The sequence below is a fragment of the Brassica napus genome, chromosome C4, assembly GCF_020379485.1.
Source record: "Brassica napus cultivar Da-Ae chromosome C4, Da-Ae, whole genome shotgun sequence".
NCBI lineage: Eukaryota > Viridiplantae > Streptophyta > Magnoliopsida > Brassicales > Brassicaceae > Brassica > Brassica napus.
Window position 1 is genome coordinate 14,987,435 of NC_063447.1, and position 20,134 is coordinate 15,007,568.

Here is a 20,134-nt window from a genome sequence, read left to right on the forward strand (position 1 = left end):
ATGTTCGTCTCGTAATTTTCAGGTCAAGAAGCGTGTTGTTAGGCTCACTGTCTCAGCCCCCAGGACCGCATTGTCTCACTGTCTCCTAACTTTTGATGTCACGGACAAGCTTGTCTTGTAGTGTCACGCTGAGTGGTGGCGTCTTGTAGTGTCACGAACAAGCTAAGAGTGTATGGCGTGTTGTGGCATCTTGTATGCTGTATGTAGTGTCACAGACAAGCTAAGAGTGATGTCTTCTAGTGTCAAAACTTGGATCTTTGTGTATGTAGTGTCACAGACTCTTGTTCAAAGTCTGTTATAAAGATTGTCATTGTTCTATATAAAGATTGTATCTCCTTCTCAAAGTCTATTATCACATCTCCTTCTCAAATTCTATCAAACTATCTCCTTCTTATTACCAAACTATTACCATCTCGTTCTCAAAGTCTTTTATCACATTTACTTCTAAAATTCTATCGAACTATCACAATCGCATTATCAAACTATCACCATTCCTTCTCAAATTCTATTATTATCACCATCTCATTATCAAACAATTTCCATCTCGTTCTCAAACAATTTTTTTATCAATCTTTTCTTTTCTCATTCTCTCGTAAACAAGTCTCATCTCATGGCATCGTCTTCTCAAAACACATTTGAAAAATCACTTGATGATACTTTTGATCAAGCTTTTGATCAATATTTTGATCAAGCTTTCGAAATTTTTTCCATTCATTATGGTGATCAAGAAGAACAAAGGAGAAGAAGGAAAAAACCGAGTTAATATCGAAAGAAATCGTGAAGAAGGCGATGTCCGTTTATGGAATGATTATTTCAGTGAAACTCCAACGTATCTTGATAATCTATTCCGACGACGATTTAGAATGAACAAGCCATTGTTCATGCATATTGTTGATCGACTCTCCAATAAAGTTGAATTCTTTTGACAGAAGAAAGATGCTATCGGAAGGCTTAGTCTCTCTCCACTTCAGAAGTGTACAGCAGCCATTCGTTTCTTGGCATATGGTTCTGCGGCTGTTGCTGTTGACGAATACCTCCGACTCGGTTCAACTACTACTCGGTCATGTGTGGAACATTTTGTCAAAGGAATAATATATTTATTCGATGATGAGTTGCTAAGAAGACCAACCCCGGCTGATCTTCAACGTCTACTTGATATTGGTGAGCATCTGGGATTTTCCGGGATGATTGGAAGCATCGATTGTATGCATTGGGAGTGGAAGAATTGTCCCACCGCTTGGAAAGGTCAATATTCACGTGGTTCAGGAAAACCCACAATCGTTTTAGAGGTGGTTGCTTCGTATGATCTATGGATATGACATGCGTTTTTTGGACCTCCAGGTACCTTAAATGATATCAATGTTCTTGATCGCTCACCTGTTTTTGATGACATCATAAAAGGTCAAGCTCCGCAAGTCACATTCTCTGTCAATGGAAGAGAGTATCATTTGGCTTACTATCTCACCCTTGGTATTTATCCGAAATGGTCAACTTTTATCCAATCTATTCCAATGCCACAAGATCCGAAAGCAGTTTTATTTGCTCAACATCAAGAAGCTGCTCGAAAAGATGTCGAGCGTGCTTTTGGAGTCTTGCAAGCTCGCTTTGTCATTGTTAAAAATCCCGCTCATTTTTGGGATAAAGGCAAAATTAGAAAGATTATGAGAGCATGTATCATACTCCATAATATGATAGTAGAAGACGAATGGGATAAATACACTCAATTTGATGTTTCAGAATTCCAACCAGGAGAAGACACCGGAAGTTCACATGTGGATCTCACGTATTCTACAGATATCCCTACAAATATTGCCAATATGATGGGTGTTTGAACTATAATTCGTGATAGACAAATGCATCAACAAATGAAAGATGATTTGGTTGAACATATATGGTGTAAATTTGAAGGTGATGGAGACAACTACTAAGCTCAGATGTTTTTTCAAATTATCCGGTCTTATTGTACTAATCTTTGTTTTTATGTTTTTTTTTAAATCTATGTTTTAAATGTAATCTTTTAATATGTTTTATTTAATAAATAAATTTTATCTTAAAAAAAATTATTAAATTTTTTTTTTTTAAGAACCCTTAATTAAAGAAGTCCCGTTGGACCACTCAAAATGAGAATTTCTTAACAAAGTTTCTTAGACTACATTTATTACTAAAAATGTTATTAAGAACCCCTTTAAGGGTTTTAGGGTTAAACATGCTCTAAGTATTTTTAAATTGTGAAAAATGATCGTGGAATTGATTGAGAAATAAAACTAATTCACATGTTTATGTATAGATTACATCAACTAAGCTTTGACATTCTTTTTAGTATGACATTCTTTTCCGTTATTATGGTTTGTAGATTTTTTCCTTCTATAAAGTTTACGACAATTTTGTCAAAGTTTACAATTATTTTTTTCGTAAGAAAGTTACATTTTATGTAGAAAACCCGTTAGTACACACCACTGCAACATCATTAAAGTAATTGTAAACTTTGTGCGATAATACACTTAAAGCTTAAAAGTGATTTACTACCTCTTTTCCAAAGGAAAAAGTTACGTGCGATCAATGTGTACTTATTTGTAAGAGACTATTTGTTTGACTTATTGCATAACACCGGCAATATGTATTTGATTGCCTGGTTGTAAAAGACTATTTGTTGGACTTATTGCATAACACAGGCAATATGTGTTAATTGATTCTACGCAGTGTTCTAAAATACGGTCTAGGCGCCCGCCTAAGCGGCATTTAGGCGCTATACGGTAGCCAACCGTACTGTTTTTATGTTATACGGTGGTTTATGGGGATTTATATAATTCGTGCGAATAATAGCGTTTAGGCGGACAATATGCGGTCTACGCAGATGCCTAGGCGGATTTTAAGCATTAATATTCTTAAAAAAACTATTAATATTATTTTTATATTTTATTAATGTTATTATTTATATTACTTTTTATTTATTTTATGTATTTATATGATTGTATATATTAGTATAATTGTTGCAAAATCATTTTAAATTTATCATCTTTTATATATTTAAAATGGTTTTAATTTTTATAATTTAAAACTATTTATCTATGTTAAACTATATACTTATACATAAAATTAGATTTAATATATATTTATGTTCAGGTTTTTTCAAAAATAATGTATATATATTAATTTTATACTTATATTTCGTGTAAAAGTATATATCCGTATATACTTCGTTTAGGCGTCCGCTTATACGGCTAGACGCTATACAGTCATCTAACGCGTAATGGACGCCCAACGCGTTTTAGAACACTGATTCTACGTATGTCAAATATTTTTAATTTAATTAGTACCACTATTACTGATATTCAAGAAAGCTACGAATCATATAATTATGGGACAGAGGAGGAATGGAGAAAATAATTAGAAACTCTTATTTTATTTGATCATTAGATAATTTATTCGGTAATAATAACCATCTTCAATGCATAAATAGAGAAATAAACAGACCAAAGTCACTTGCTACCCTGTCCACTGCTATGCAGATTATCAAAGTAACCTTTAGGATCACTCTCAAAGTTATCTCTTGAAATGTAAGAAGAACCATTGCTCCCCGGAGCCACCATGTAGCCTCCGCCACTACCGCCACCACTTTTCCCTCCTCCCCCACCGCCACCACCACCGCTCCTACCTCCTCCACTACCGCCACCACCACCACCCCAACCTTTCCCTCCACCACCCCCACCACCCCCACCACCGCCACCACCGCCACCACCACTACCGCCTTTTCCTCCCATTCTTTAATTCCTAGGTAGATATGTCTATGAAATTTTTAAAATTTGTGTGTGAATGATAGTGGAAAGTGTAGATGGAACTTGGGAGTATTTATAATAGGGAATTTTTTTCTAATGGATTGGTCCAACCAGTCTTTCCCAATATACAATTAATTATAGTCGTTGCATAGTTAATTGATCCAAAGCCAATCATCGCCTCGTAAAAGTAAATAGTATCAACTCGTAAGGGAAGAAACCCATGATTTTTGCCATTTAAACGTCTATGGTAGCAATATAAACCTCGACCATGTTTTGATACCTACCAAGGATCCATTGTAGCCTAGCTAGCGGTTAAACCACTATTCTTATTATACACTAAACTTGAAACATATGTGCATCCAGTGGCGGAGCCAGCCAAAATGTTTACGGGGCTTAATATTTGAGTGAACATATATTTTACATGGGTCAATAAGCTTATTTTACTATATTTTCTCTGTTTCCTCAGTAAAAACACAAGTATCTCCGCCACTGTGTGCATCCGCGTTCGATTCCCTCGGAATCAGAACGTCTTTTATTTTTGCACATGTGTTTTTGCCTGTGTTTGTGAAATTTAAGCATAATATTGTTATGCAATTAGTCATGAAAATCTCGCAAATGCACGATGTCTTGTATTTGTGTATGCTCGTTCAAACATGCAGTGAAGATATGCATGCATGCAAAGTAAAGTGATTGTAACAATTCTATTGTGACATTTACAAAGGAAAATAAGTGTATATATAGATATCAAAATGTGTAATTAGGAAGGGAGAACATGGAGTTGGGAGAGATGGTTGTGGATGTTGGGAGAACGAGGCGTTCGGCTTGAATCCATCGACCTTCACTGTACATCACCCACTGCAAGAAAACACATGGTTAACGACGAAAATTAACGAGGAAAAACAATCCTCGTAAATTTGCGTCGAGTTTACGACGAATTTACGTGAAAAACTAAAGTCATCGTTATTTCCTCGTAACGTAACGACAAAAATATTTCGTCGTAAAGTGGATGTAACTTTACGAGTATTTTACGAGGAAAAACTATTTCCTCGTAAATACGACGTAAACTTTGCGTGGTATTTACGAGGGAATAGTTTACGTGTATTTAGCGACGTAAACTTTGCGTGGTATTTACGAGGGAATAGTTTACGTGTATTTAGCGAGGAAATTTTTGAATCCACCAACTTTATAGGTGTTACACGTTTTTTTTGCCCACCTAATTAATTTTCGTCGTAAATTCATAGCAAAATTACAACTACCAGATTCGAATTTTCCTATAAATATGGATGTTTAAACATCATTTTAAACACACCAACAACAAAAAACGTGAAAGAAAAAAAAATGGCTGGCTCCGGGAATATTTACGAGTTGCGGAAGTGGATGTATATGCATAGAGATGCTAACGGGAGAGTGACGAAAGAATACCTTGCGGGTCTGGAGACATTTATGCATCAAGCAGATTCAACACCGCTCGCCCAAGAAAGTGGTAAGATGTTCTGTCCTTGTCGGAAATGCAACAATTCGAAACTGGCAAACCGTGAAAATGTTTGGAAGCATTTAATAAATAGAGGTTTCACGGCAAATTACTATATCTGGTTTCAACATGGAGAAGGTTTTAATTATGATCAGAATGAAGCTAGTAGTAGTAATAGCAATTTTCAGGAAAAAGAACCGGTTGATCATCATTTGCATAATGAACATAGTTACCAGCAGGAGGAGATGGTAGATTATGATAGGGTTCATGATATGGTAGCTGATGCATTCGTAGCTCATGATGGAGATGAAGAACCTAATATAGATGCAAAAAAGTTTTACGAAATGTTAAGCGCGGCGAATCAACCACTTTACAGTGGTTGTAGAGAAGGTCTCTCTAAATTGTCGTTAGCTGCTAGAATGATGAATATTAAAACTGATCACAATCTACCTGAAAGTTGCATGAACGAATGGGCGGACTTGTTTAAAGAGTATTTGCCGGAAGACAATGTGTCTGCTGATTCTTATTATGAGATTCAGAAACTGGTTTATAGTCTTGGGTTGCCTTCGGAGATGATAGATGTTTGCATCGACAACTGCATGATCTATTGGGGAGATGATGAGAAGCTAGAAGAATGTCGATTCTGCAAGAAGCCACGATTCAAGCCGCAAGGACGGGGACGTAATAGGGTACCGTACCAAAGGATGTGGTACCTACCAATTACAGACAGATTGAAAAGATTGTATCAATCAGAGCAGACTGCTGGAAAGATGAGATGGCATGCCGAGCATACTCAGACGGATGGTGAGATGACTCATCCATCAGATGCAAGAGCCTGGAAACATTTCAACAAAGTACATCCAGATTTCGCTAGCAATATCCGGAATGTGTATCTCGGATTATGCACAGATGGATTTAGTCCGTTCGGAATGTCAGGGAGACAATATTCATTGTGGCCAGTCTTTCTTACTCCATACAACCTGCCACCGGAGATGTGCATGCAACGGGAGTTACTATTCTTGACCATATTAATACCTGGTCCGAACCATCCAAAAAGGTCCCTGGATGTTTTCCTACAACCACTGATAAAAGAGTTGAAGGATTTGTGGTCAACAGGGGTGAGGACGTATGACTGTTCAACGAAGACGAATTTTACGATGCGAGCGATGCTTTTGTGGACCATAAGTGATTTCCCTGCCTATGGGATGTTGTCTGGATGGACTACACATGGGAGATTAGCTTGTCCATATTGTAATGGAACGACAGATGCGTTTCAACTGAAGAATGGTAGGAAGACAAGTTGGTTTGATTGTCACCGTCGATTTCTTCCCATTGGCCATCCTTACCGAAGAAACAAGAATTTGTTTAGGCACAAAAGGGTTGTGAGAGACACTCCTCCTCCATATCTAACTGGAGAACAAATTGAAGCGCAAATCGACTACTACGGAGCTAACGAAACAGTTCGTTGGGGTGGTAATTGGCATGTCCCTCGTAATATGCCAGATTCTTACGGTGTTCATCACAACTGGCACAAGAAGAGTATATTTTGGGAGTTGCCATATTGGAAGGATCTTCTTCTGCGCCACAACCTCGATGTGATGCATATAGAGAAGAATTTCTTTGAGAACATCATGAATACAATATTGAATGTCCCAGGGAAGACAAAAGACAACATAAAATCGAGGTTGGACTTGCCGGATATTTGCTCAAGAAGCGAGTTACATATTAAAAGCAATGGACAAGTTCCCGTTCCGATATTCAGATTATCTTCAGAAAAAAAGTCGGTGTTGTTCAACTGGGTGGCATCAGAAGTGAAGTTCCCCGATGGGTATGTTTCGAATCTCTCTAGATGTGTTGAAAAGGGTCAAAAGTTCTCCGGGATGAAGAGTCATGATTGTCATGTATTTATGCAACGACTACTGCCCTTTGCATTTGCGGAGCTACTTCCAACAAACGTACATGAAGCACTTGCAGGTACGTAGTGTATTATATCACAATAATTTACAAAATAATATATGACTAACAATGTGTTTAATTTTTTTTTGAATATAAAAGGCATTGGAGCATTTTTCAGGGATCTGAGCACACGCACTCTTAAAGAAGAAGTTGTGGAACAGCTTCAGGAGAACATTCCCATCTTATTGTGCAACTTGGAGAAGATATTTCCTCCCGGATTTTTTGACGTCATGGAGCATCTAGCTGTCCACCTCCCATATGAGGCATTGCTTCGTGGACCTGTACATTACGGATGGATGTATCAGTATGAGCGAGCCATGAAATATTTGAAGGGAAAAGCAAAGAACCTCGCCAAAGTTGAAGGTTCTATAATTGCTGGAAGTTTGACGGAAGAAGTTTCTCACTTCACATCGTACTACTTTGCGTCAAAAGTACGTACACGGAGAAGAGCTCCAAGAAGATATGATGATGGTGGTGTTGCGCCAACATATGCAGTTGCTGGTGTTCCAGACATCTTTAGCCAGATTGGGCGACTCGGTGGGAAGTGTAAAGAGGTTTGGTGGTCGAGTGAAGAAGACGCTCATAGTGCACACACCTATATTCTACTCAATTGCGAAGATCCATTGATGCGTTATTTTGAAAGGTAACATATATTGACACTTCGAAACACATATAACTATAATAATTGTATAATTGCGAGAGATTCATTCCTATAAAATGTGATTTTACAGCCTATTTGTTTCTCAAGTCGAAGAAACATTTCCTGGTATATCCACAAGTGACGTAGACAAAAGGAAAGATCAACACTTCATTAAGTGGTTGCGGAATCAGGTATTAACTAAAACTTTTTTTCATACATTATCTGTATTTCATTAACATTCTCTTTATTTTTGCAGGTTGATTATGACGACGACGATGCAGATTATCCTAAGTGGTTACACGAAGTAATTCAATCTCCACTTGTAAAGGTCACCACATCACAGATGTATTTCACACGGGGCTATACTTTTCATACATATGACTATGGTAGACAGCGGGCGACCAGTAACTATGGAATATGTGTGAAAGGGGAAACAGATTTCTACGGGATCTTGACGGAGATTATTGAAGTCGAATTTCCAGGGATACTGAAGCTGAAATGCGTCCTCTTCAAATGTGAATGGTTCGACCCCGTCGTCAACAGAGGTGTTCGGTCTAACAAATTCGGTGTAGTTGATGTCAACGGTGGACGAAGGTACAACAAATTCGAGCCTTTCATCTTAGCTTCACAAGCAGACCAAGTTAGCTTCCTTCCATACCCTCGGATGAGAGATTCAGGTATAAATTGGTTAGCAGTGATCAAAGTTACACCTCGAGGACGAATCATCAGTGGAGAAGAACCACCTTTGCAAGAAGAACAGATAAATGAAGTCGAGGAACCTGAACAAGAAATTGATGACATCCTTCTCATTGATCCGCATAATCACGAGTACGAAGATCTTACCGATGATGCCACAGACGAAGCTGTTGAAGACGAGTTTAATGAAAATGATGATGTTTCTAGTGATGACGAGAATGTCGATGTATCCGATTGATGTATTTGTTTTATGAATAAGATGAGGGAGTTTGTTTTATGAATAAGATAATGTGGGGTTTGTTTTATGAATAAGGTAATGTGGGAGTATGTTTTATGAATAAGCAAATGTGGGAATTGTGGTTTGGAATGGAAATAAAGATGGGGTTTGGAATATATGAAGTAAAAAATAAGGAATATGGGGTTTGGGGTTTGGGGTTTCGGGTTTCAGGTTTTGGATTCAGGGATTTAAACATAACAATCGTTTCGGGTTTCGGGTTTTGGGTTTTGGGTTTGGGGGTTGGGGTTTGGGGTTTCGGGTTTGGGGTTTCGGGTTTCGGGTTTCGGATTCTAGGGATTTAAACATAACCTCGTTAATTCCACGTAAGCACAAATCGTCGTAAATTCCTCGTAGGATGAAATCGTCGTAAATACCACGTAGGATGAAATCGTCGTAAATACCACGTAAAAGGATTTAAACAAAACACTCGTTAATTCCACGTAAGCAGAAATCGTCGTAAATACCTCGTAGTGTAAAAACTAGAAAAAAAGGGAAAATGATCAAAATACCAGAATAACATGTGGCAAGACTTCCAGCAATTATAATACGTAAGTCTCGCCCACATGAATTCTAATATCTTATCCTTTTCCTATTTTTTTCAAATATTTATAATTTGAATAGGATTTTGCTAAGGAATGTGATTTCAGATAGGGTGTAATTTGGGAGTTTGTGTGTGGTTTGAGAATGAGGGTTGTGGGTATATTTATAGGAAAGCAAGCCTCGTTAATTCCACGTAAGCTAAATCATCGTTAATACCTCGTATTAAAAAACACGGGCCTTTGTGATTCCTCGCAATTTCCACGTAAGCACAAATCGTCGTAAAGTCCACGTAGGATGAAATCGTCGTAAAGTCCACGCAGGTGAAATCGTCGTAAAGTTCACGTAGGATGAAATCGTCGTAAAGTCCACGTAGGATTAAATCGTCGTAAAAACCACGTAAGACGACGAGGAAATAACGACGAAACCTAAAATTAAATATGAGGTTTGGAATATATGAAGTAGAAAATTAAATATGGGGGTTTGGAATATATGAAGTAGAAAATAAGGAATATGGGGTTTGGGGTTTGGGGTTTCGGGTTTCAGGTTTCGGGTTTGGGGTATGGGGTTTCGGGTTTCAGGTTTCGGGTTTGGGGTTCTAGGGATATATGAAGTAGAAAATTAAAGATGGGGGTTTGGAATATATGAAGTAGAAAATTAAAGATGGGGGTTTGGGTTTCGGGTTTCGGGTTTGGGGTTTCGGGTTTCGGGTTTGAGGTTTCGGGTTTCGGGGTTGGGGTTTCGGGTTTGGGGTTTCGAGTTTCGGGTTTCGGGTTTGGGTTTCGGGTTTCGGGTTTCGGGTTTCGGGTTTCGGGTTTCGAGTTTCGGGTTTCGGGTTTGGGGTTTCGGGTTTCGGGTTTCGGGTTTGGGGTTTGGGGTTTGGGGTTTGGGGTTTGGGGGTTGGGGTTTCGGGTTTGGGGTTTGGGGTTTGGGGTTTGGGGTTTCGGGTTTCGGGTTTCGGGTTTTAGGGATTTAAACATAACACTCGTTAATTCCACGTAGGATGAAATCGTCGTAAAGACCACGTAAAAAGACTTAAACATAAATCACGTTAATTCCACGTAAGCAAAATCGTCGTAAAGTCCACGTAAAGAAAAACACGGACCTTTGTGATTCCTCGCCATTTCCTCGTAAAAAAAAACACGGGCCTTTGTAACTGCTCGCTATTTCGTCGTAAATTTACGACGAATTTGCGACGATATGTAATCTTATATATACACCCGACCGCTCACTCTTTCTTTCCTCTCTACTTCCTCTCTACTTCCTCTCCATTTCGTAGCAATGGTAAGCCTGATTCCTCTCTAATTTGGTTAGTTTAGGATAGATTAGGTGGTTCGTATATGGAATTTAGATAGGTTTGCGGATTTTATGTTATTTAGTGTTGATTAGGTGGATAATGTTGGAAAATATATTGTTGATGTTAATTTCAAAAATTTCATTTTTTTTCCAGGTTCGAAAAGGAAGACTTACTGCCCATTATAGAGAGATCTTCGGTGAGCCGGGTAGTCGTTTAGACCCGGCCTCTTCTTCCGCTCCCAGTTCTTCGGGCCAGGAGACTGTCCCCGAGACTCAGTACACTCAGAGAGTCTCTGGGTCTACTTCTTCTAGTGCACCATCGGCTCCTCATGTGCCTCCTCCGATGCCTCCTCCTGTGCCTCCTCCGATGGCACCTCCGATGGTCGCTGATATTCATCCTGATCTGATGGTGCCTCCGAGTGCTCCTTACTCGCAGTACACGGTAGAGGACATTCTCAGTCTGCCAGGCAGAGAAGGTTTACCAGTCATCGACCCAGACCGACCGGACGGAACGTTGTGGTATGTTGCATTAATTTTTTTAATTCGTTTAAATATCTTTTATAACATTAAAAAATAATTTAAATTTTAAATTTGTATTTTCCAGGTGGGGGGTTGACGGATGTCTTGCATCGGACGTAACCGACACGATCAAGGGTTACTTCTCCATGCCACATCCAAACTGGAGTAAGACGCCTCACTACGTCAGAAAGACGTGGTTCAAAATTTACGCTGTAAGTTTCTATTAATTAATTATATATATTTTAATTTTTTCATGATTTATATATATACTTTCTAAAAAACTAATTGTTAATTTATTTTTTCCAACAGCAAAAATATAATTGGGCTTTGGGGATCACTGAGAGGGTGAGGAAGAAGTTTAACGCGAAAGCGAAAGTTCGCTTGTTGGACACGGTCTCCAACTGGAAGGGTGACTGGATCGTGAAGGGGTATGAGCGTGGCAAACCCGCTGAGCTCACCACGGACGTGTGGGATGGCCTCATCCGTTATTGGCGCCTTCCTGATTCGATTAGAATCGCCCAGGCTTGCTCTAACTCCCGTAACACGGTCGATGAGCACGGGAACGGGCCGATGCTTCACACTACGGGCCAAAAACCCCACGCCGGTGTCCGTTTGGAAATGGTAATTAAATATTTTATTAAATAATTTTTTAATAATTATATTAATTTATTCTAACTTTCTTAACTGTTTTTTTAGGCCAAAGAGACGGGACATCTCCCGTCTCTTATGGAACTTTACGAGAGGACCCACAAGAACAAGGCGGGCGTATTTGTAGATGGCAAGTCCGAGCAAATCTACAACGACGTAGTTGCTCGGGTTGAAGACCGCCAGACTCAGCTGACCCAGCAGTCTACCGACGGATTACCCGTCACCTTATCCACACTTGAAGTGGATAAGATTTACGAGGAGGTAAATTTTCAAAAAAATTAATTTTTAATTATTCATTTAATTTAACTTTAAATATTTACTTACAATATTTATTTTTTGTTTTTAAGGTTGTCCCTAAAAAAAAGGGACGGACGTTGGGTATTGGTTCCGTCAATGATGTTCCGAGAGCGACATCGTCTTATGGTCAGCGACGGGATGATGAGGTCACGGAGCTGCGTAGAGAGTCCGCTCAGCTGCGTAACGAGTTGACCGCGACAAAATCTCGTATGGGTGGAGTCGAGGGCTTCTTGGACGTTATTGCGGCCACAAATCCGGAATGGGAGTCCATGTTGAGGAACATGCGACAACAACATCCCATTCATGGCGAGTCATCCGACGACGTACATAACGAGGCGGATGTTTCGAGGAGGAGTGATGAATTCTACCGGGCGATGAACGACCCTTAGTTTTTTTTTTGTTGTTGTATTATATAAATTCAAAACTTATTTATTTATAAAATATTTTCATATGAATTTATTTTTATTTTGAATTTTAATTTATTATTAAATTAAATAATTTTAATTATTTTTTAATTATATTTTAAAATTCTGTAAAATAATAAAAATGAAGTAAATTCGTAGCTAAAGTACGACCTCTTTACGTGGAAATCTTACGAGGAAATGTCGAGAAACTGTTTACGAGTATTTTACGAGGAATTATTTACGAGGAAATAACGAGGAAATGTTTACGACTATTTTACGAGGAACTCATTTCGTGGTTGTTACGTGTATTTTGCGAGGAAAATCTTTCAAGGTATTTACGTGTAGATTACGAGGAACTGTTTTCGAGTTATTTACGAGGAATAGTAGCGACGTCCTTACGAGGAATTGTAGCGACGTCTTTACGACGAATCGTTCTACTTTGTCTTTACGACGAAATATATTCCTCGCTAAGTTACGACGAATTAGCGAGGAAATATGTGTTACGACGGACGTGTAACGAGCAAACGCGTTTCCTCACTAATTCGTCGTAAAGCCTCTTTTACGACGAAATAACGAGGAAAACCGCCCTCGTTAAGATTATGTTTTCTTGTAGTGACCATTCCTCTTGTTTGCGTCTTGACACCAAAACGGAGAAACCATGAAATGTTCTTTCAGAAAGTCCGATGCTTTGCTCACTAACTCTAGGTCTATCTCACTAGACAACACCAATCTCTCCCCTTTTTGCAAGGAAACGTCTCAGCCGTGGGAGCTGGAGTTTCTGCGGCGGCTACAGCAGCTTTGACAGCTGTGATGAGCAGCCCGGCTATGGCTTTGGTGGACGACAGGATGTCAACTGAGGGAACCGGCTTGCCCTTTGGACTTAGCAACAACCTCTTGGGATGGATTCTTTTGGGAGTGTTTGGTTTGATCTGGACTTTCTACTTTACCTACACTTCTTCTCTGGACGAGGATGAAGAATCTGGTCTTTCACTCTAAACATGAACTGTATATGTTCTTCATCAGTGTCATCGCTCTCCTTTTCCATTTTCGTGTGAGGACATGAACCAAACAGTGTTATTCTGGTTACTTGTAATTTAAGCAAACACCAAAAAAAAACTATTTTTCATGTGTACATGTTTTTACAATCTGTAGAATCAAAACACCTAATACATTTAAGAAACTTAATTTTTGTTTATTATAATAAAACCTGCAAGAAAATAAAAATATTATAGTAGTTTAAATTCTCTAAATAAATATTAGAAAAACTCATGTATATTATTGAAAAAAGATAAAACAAGATGATCACTACGAGAAAACAGCGACATACTGAGAGAAAAAATCGTCGGTATGTCGTCGGAATAACGTTATTCCGACGACATACCGACGAAACAAGTTCTCGGAAATAACTCCTCGGAAATTCATTTTTCCTCGGAAATCCCTCGGAATTTTCCGACGGAATTCCGAGGAAACAAATTTCCGAGGAAATTCCGAGGACCACATGTTCGTCGGAAAGCTCCTCGGAATATACCGAGAGAGAGCTTCCTCGGGATATTTCGATGGATTTTCCGATGGTCCAATCCTCGGAAGTTCCGACGAAATGTTCCTCGGAATTTTCATCGGAAGATTCCGAGGGACATGTCCCTCGGAAAATTCCGAGGATCGGTGTCCCTCGGAATATTCCGAGGAACGGTGTCCCTCGGAATATTCCGACGGACCCCTTTCCTCGGAATTTAAAAAAAATTAATTTTTTTTTTCAAAAATAAAATTTTTGAAATTTAAATTCGAAAATATAAAATTTAAATTTAAATTTAAATCATTAAAATTAAAATTAAAATTAAAATTTAAATTTAGATTCGAAAATATTCAAAGTTTCACAAATAAAAATAAAACATTCCGAGTTTTTGGAAAAAAAAAAAACTACGGGTCTGACACGTCTGGGAACACCTCGTTCGGCTACATCCTCTGCATCATCTCCATCATTTGCTGGTTCAGCCTCCTCTGTGCCTCATAGCCCGCTTGTTGAGCCGCCATCTGGGTCTCCAACAAAGATATGCGATCATCCTTGTCCTTCAACTGAGCCGTAAGTACTTCTGGATCAACAAAAGGCGGTGGTGCAGAAGAAGGAGGAACCGACCGGGTGCGACGACCCAAACCGACCAAACGTCCCTTCTTTTTTGAAACCGACTGAAATAAAAAATAGCCAAATTTACAAATTTAAATCAAGAAATAAATGAATTGAACTTTTAAAAAAAAGAACTTACGGATTCAACGATTTCGTTGATTCGAAACCGGGACAAGTTGGTCGAAGCCGTCGAAGCGTCATCCTCGGTTTGAAGCTGAGACACTTCGTCTTGCACCAGAGTTTGGACCAGGCTGACCACTTCCCTCACAATCAGTAGAAAATTTATATTAAAGATTAAAAATATAAGTAAAAAATTAGAATACTTACCGCAAACTGACGAAACCACAGATGCTGCTTGTCGGTAGGGAAGTGAGTGAAAGTCGGATGTCCCTTGTCGAGGGCCGAGTACATCATACGGTTGATCCATGCGCTGATCCCGTTCTCGGATCGGTTGAACCTAATAAAAAGAACAAATGCTTAATAATGAATCAAATTTTAAGGAAAAAAATATGTTTAATTACCATGTTTGACCCCGTCCATGTGGATACGGAGTGAGATAGGGAAGATGGTCACGACCAGGCTGTCGAACCAACTCCGCAAAACTCATCACGCCCGGAGGACCCGGAGGAGCAGGAGCGGCTGCAGCAGCGGGAGCGAGAGGAGCAGGAGCGGGTGCAGCAGAGGGAGATGTATGGTAGGAGCTGTGGGGCGAAGGGGAATCCTGAAAATGGCTGGAATCCCGAGACTGGCTCCCCGTACCACCACGACCACGACGCTGTCGAGGCCGGGTCTGATCATCATGAGACCTGTAAATTAAAAAAAAAATATATTTAATAAATATAGAAATATATAAATTAATTTTTTTTCTTAAAAAAAAAATCCCAAATAATAGTTTTTATTCACAAAAAAAGTTTTATAGATATTAAAAATGTTTAATAAATATAGAAATTTATATAATATAAATATATATATATAAATTTTTTTTTAAAAAACAAAATCCCAAATAATAGTTTTTAATCCCAAAAAAGTTTTATAGATATTAAAATTGTTTAACAAATATATAAATTTATATAATATAAATATATGTATATTTAAAAAAAAATCCCAAATAATAGTTTTTAATCATAAAAAAAGTTTTACAGATTTTAAAAATGTTTAATAAATATAGAAATTTAAATAATATAAATATATATATAAATTTTTTTTAAAAAAAAAATCCCAAATAATAGTTTTTAATCACAAAAAAAGTTTTATAGATATTAAAAATGTTTAATAAATATAGAAATTTATAAAATATATATATATATATATATGGTTTTTTAAATCCCAAATAATAGTTTTTAATCACAAAAAAGTTTTATAGATATTAAAAATGTTTTGTAAAATCCAAAAAATCGAATTTATATTCAAAAAACGTTTTGTAAAATCCAAAAAATCGAATTTATATACAAAAATTGTTTTGTAAAATTCGAAAATCGAATTTATACACAAAAACCGAATTTATATACAAAAATCGATTATATAAATACAAAAAAATAAAAAAATTATAAAAAAATTCTAAATCAATACAACAAAATAAATTATTCAACCAAATCACAATTCTAAACCTATTATACAACCAAATCACAATCCTAACCAATCACCCTAACAAAAATCTATCAAATCTACACAAAAACCTAACAAATAAAATCTAAGAGAGTGGGATAGCGTCCTTACATGATTTGTGTAAGAGATGGGGGAGATCGCCGGAGATATCGTCGGACAGAAGGTGGAGATCGCCGGAGAGGAGAGAGGAGCCGCGTAGAGGAAGAAGAGAGAAATGGGGAAGAAGAAGCGGCTCGGGGTTATAAAACCTAGGGTCCGACGAATAGTATCCGTCGGAATTCTAATTTCAATTTTCGCGAAATATTTGCCCGGTTAAATGAAAATATTCCGAGGAAATTCCGACGGATACTAAAATATCCGTCGGAATATTCCGAGGAAATACCGAGGAAATGGTGTTTGGGGTTTCAAAACATCAATTTTTTTTTGCCGTATTTCATTTCTTATACAATTGTAATGCATACCATTGAGGATTCTTTGTATAGATGATCATAAACCATGAAATAACAAATTTCAAAACTAATTGAAAGTATTCCCTTTACCGTTCATTAAAGTGTATAAGTGTTTCTCTTATGTTGTGGGGATTTCGTTCATACAATCGGAAAAGTGTTTATTATAGGGTAAGGAACAAATTTTTGACTTCATAATCAGTCTAAGACACTTAAGAAGGGTTATACAAGTGTTATTCAAACCGCAAAACGTTGTTTTAGGTTTAAAAACCCTATTTCTTCGGAATTTCCTCGGAAAATTCCGAGGGAATCCCGAGGAAAACCTTATCTTCCTCGGAATTCCGTCGAAATATTCTGAGGAAATACCGAGAAACTAGTGTTTGGGGTTTCAAAACATCAATTTTTTTTGCCGTATTTCATTTCTTATACAATTGTAATGCATACCATTGAAGATTCTTTGTATAGATGATCATAAACCATGAAATAACAAATTTCAAAACGAATTGAAAGTATTCCCTTTACCGTTTATTAAAGTGTATAAGTGTAGGTCTCCAACAGCATCTACCGGAAAACGCTCGTGTCCATCGACGTCTGGCGTCCTTTCTGCACCAAAATCTCTTAGTTGTGTCTTCAAATCTTTCCCACTAATTTCCGGAGGTGGACTGTCAAACACCCTCTTGTTCTTCGTATACAAATTCCTACTCCTACGATATGGATGATCAGGTGGTAGGAATCTCCTGTGACAGTCAAACCAACACGTTTTCCTTCCGTGTTTTAGTTGGAAAGCATCAGTGTTATCTTCACAATATGGACATTATAGCCTTCCATGCGTTGTCCATCCAGACAACATACCATATGCTGGAAAATCACTTATTGTCCACAATAGTACTGCCCGCATTTGAAAGTTTTCTTTACACGAAACATCGTATGTTTCAGCACCTTGAGCCCATAGTTGTTGCAACACATCAAGTGATCTCTTAGGATGCTCTGGTCCGGGAACGAGAATCGAGAGAAACAAAAACTCTCGTCGCAAGCACAAGTTTGGGGGTAGGTTGTATGGTGTAAGAATGATTGGCCATAGAGAATACTGTCTTCCACACTTGCCAAACGGGCTTAAACCATCAGTACATAATCCAAGGTAGACATTTCTTCTCTTATACGCAAAGTCGGGATACTTTGATTGGAAATGCTTCCACGCTTTTGCATCTGAAGGATGTCTGATCTCACCATCTGTTGAGTGCTACGCATGTCATCTCATTGGTTGCGCTGTGCGTTCAGACAGATACAACCTCTGCAACCTTTCCGTCAAAGGCAAATACCACATCCTTTTATATGGCACTGGAACTCTTCCACTCGTATCTTTATAACGAGGCTTTCCACAAAATTTGCATGTAACCCGCTGTTCATCCGCCCTCCAATAAATCATGCAGTTGTCCCTGCATACATCTATTACCTGATACGATAAACCAAGACCAGCTACGAGTTTCTGAACCTCGTAGTATGAACCAGGAGCTACATTATCCTCAGGTAGAATACCTTTTACAAAATCAGCAATCGCATCCACACAGTCTTCAGCCAAATTATAATCTGTTTTAATGACCATCAATCTTGTAGCAGATGATAAAGCTGAATGACCATCTCTGCAACCTTCGTACAATGGTTGCTTTCCAGCATCCAACATATCATAAAATCTCCTACCTTGTGCATTGGGTAAATCTTCCCCTCTAAAATGATCATTTACCATCTGCTCAGTACCTACACCATAATCTACGCCCGTTCTAATTGGTTCTTCTAATCTAACCGCTGGCTGAGGTTCGCTAGTACTACCATGTTCATAATCAGTTTCCCCATGATGATACCAAATTTTGTAACTTCGTGTAAACCCACTCAAATATAGATGAGGCCAAACATCTCACTCATTAATAACCTTTCTATTTTTACAATTAGAGCAAGGAGATCTTAACATACCTGTTTTTGCTTCCGGTTGTCGGTGAACTAACCCCATGAATTCGGTTATACCTCGTTGGTATTCTTCCGTAAGCAATCTCGTGTTCGGATCCAAATGAGGTCGATCGATCCAAGAACGAAAATAATTTGAAGAAGACATGTTTTTTATGAATCAAATTCGTGTGTAAAGAGAGTAAGAGGGAGGATGAAGATATGGAGTGAATGAAGAGGAAGAGGGGTGCTTGTATTTATAGTTGAAATCCTGCCGACAGACAGAGGAAATTCCGACGGAAACGGCTAGTTCGTCGGAATTTCTTCGGAATTTTTAAAATCGTCCAACGGCTCTCTAACGGCTATAATATATCCTCGGAATTCCTCGGTTTTTTCCGAGGAATACATTTTTCCTCGGTATTCCATAAGAATATCACTACAAGAAAACAACGGCATACTGAGGGAAAAAAACGTCGGTATGTCGTCGGAATAACGCTATTCCGACGACATACCGACGACAAAAGTCCTCGGAAATAACTCCTCGGAAATTCATTTTTCTTCGGAAATCTCTCGGAAATTTCCTACGGAATTCCGAGGAACTGAATTTCCGAGGAAACTCCGAGGACCACTAGATCGTCGGAAAGTTCCTCGGAATATACCAAGGGAGGAATTCCTCGGTATATTCCGAGGAAATTTCCGATGGTCCAATCCTCGGAAGTTCCGACGAAATATTCCTCGGAATTTGCATCGGGAATTTCCGAGGAACGTGGCCCTCGGAAATTTCCGAGGAACGTAGCCCCTCGGCAAATTCCGAGGAACATTCCCTCGGATTTTTTTTAAAATTCCGACGACTTATTCCGAGGAAAAGGTCCTCGGAAAATTCCGAGGAACATTCCCTCGGATATTTTTTTTTAAAATTCCGACGACTTATACCGAGGAAGAGGTCGTAAGAAATTTCCGAGGGTGCTTTTCCTCGAAATTTCGAAAAAATTAATTTTTTAAAAAAATTAAAATTTGTGAAATTTAAATTCGAAAATATAAAATTAAAATTAAAACTGAAAACATATTAGATAATTCAAAGTTCTAAAAATAAAAATAAAACATTCCGAGTTTTTGGTTAAAAAAAAAAAAAACTAAGGTTCTTGAATGTTCGGGAACACCTCGTTCGGGTACATCCTCTTCATCATCTCCATCATCTGCTCGTTCAGCCTCTTCTGTGTCTCATAGCCCGCCTGTTGAGCTGCCATCTGGGTCTCCAACGCAGATATCCGATCATCCTTGTTCTTCAGCTGAGCCGTAAGAACTTCTGGATCAACATATGGCGGTGGTGCAGAAGAAGGAGCAGCCGACCGGGAGCGATGACCCAAACCGACCAAACGTCCCTTCTTCTTTGGAACCGACTGAAATATAAATAGCCAAATTTAAATAATATAAATTGATGATAAAATAAAAATCAAGAAATAAATAAATTGAACTTTAAAAAAAAGAACTTACCGATTCAACGAT

General features: G+C 38.2%; 1 protein-coding gene and 1 long non-coding RNA gene across 2 annotated transcripts in view; one reads left to right on the top strand and one right to left on the bottom strand.

Annotated features, from left to right (window-relative positions):
• The window catches only part of LOC106414019 (glycine-rich protein DOT1), a 43,641-nt gene extending 39,880 nt beyond the window's left edge, over window positions 1–3,761 (bottom strand). Inside the window, exon 1 of the mRNA XM_048754303.1 lies at window positions 3,524–3,761. Within this exon, the coding sequence (XP_048610260.1) occupies window positions 3,524–3,761 (238 nt within the window). The remainder of the gene's footprint in view (window positions 1–3,523) is intronic.
• Window positions 3,762–13,243: 9,482 nt separating this feature from the next.
• Window positions 13,244–19,576, top strand: LOC125585370. The gene is made up of 3 exons (XR_007322288.1): window positions 13,244–13,568; window positions 14,175–14,179; window positions 19,566–19,576. It is a non-coding gene; the product is annotated as an uncharacterized LOC125585370 (long non-coding RNA).
• Window positions 19,577–20,134: the final 558 nt, after the last annotated feature.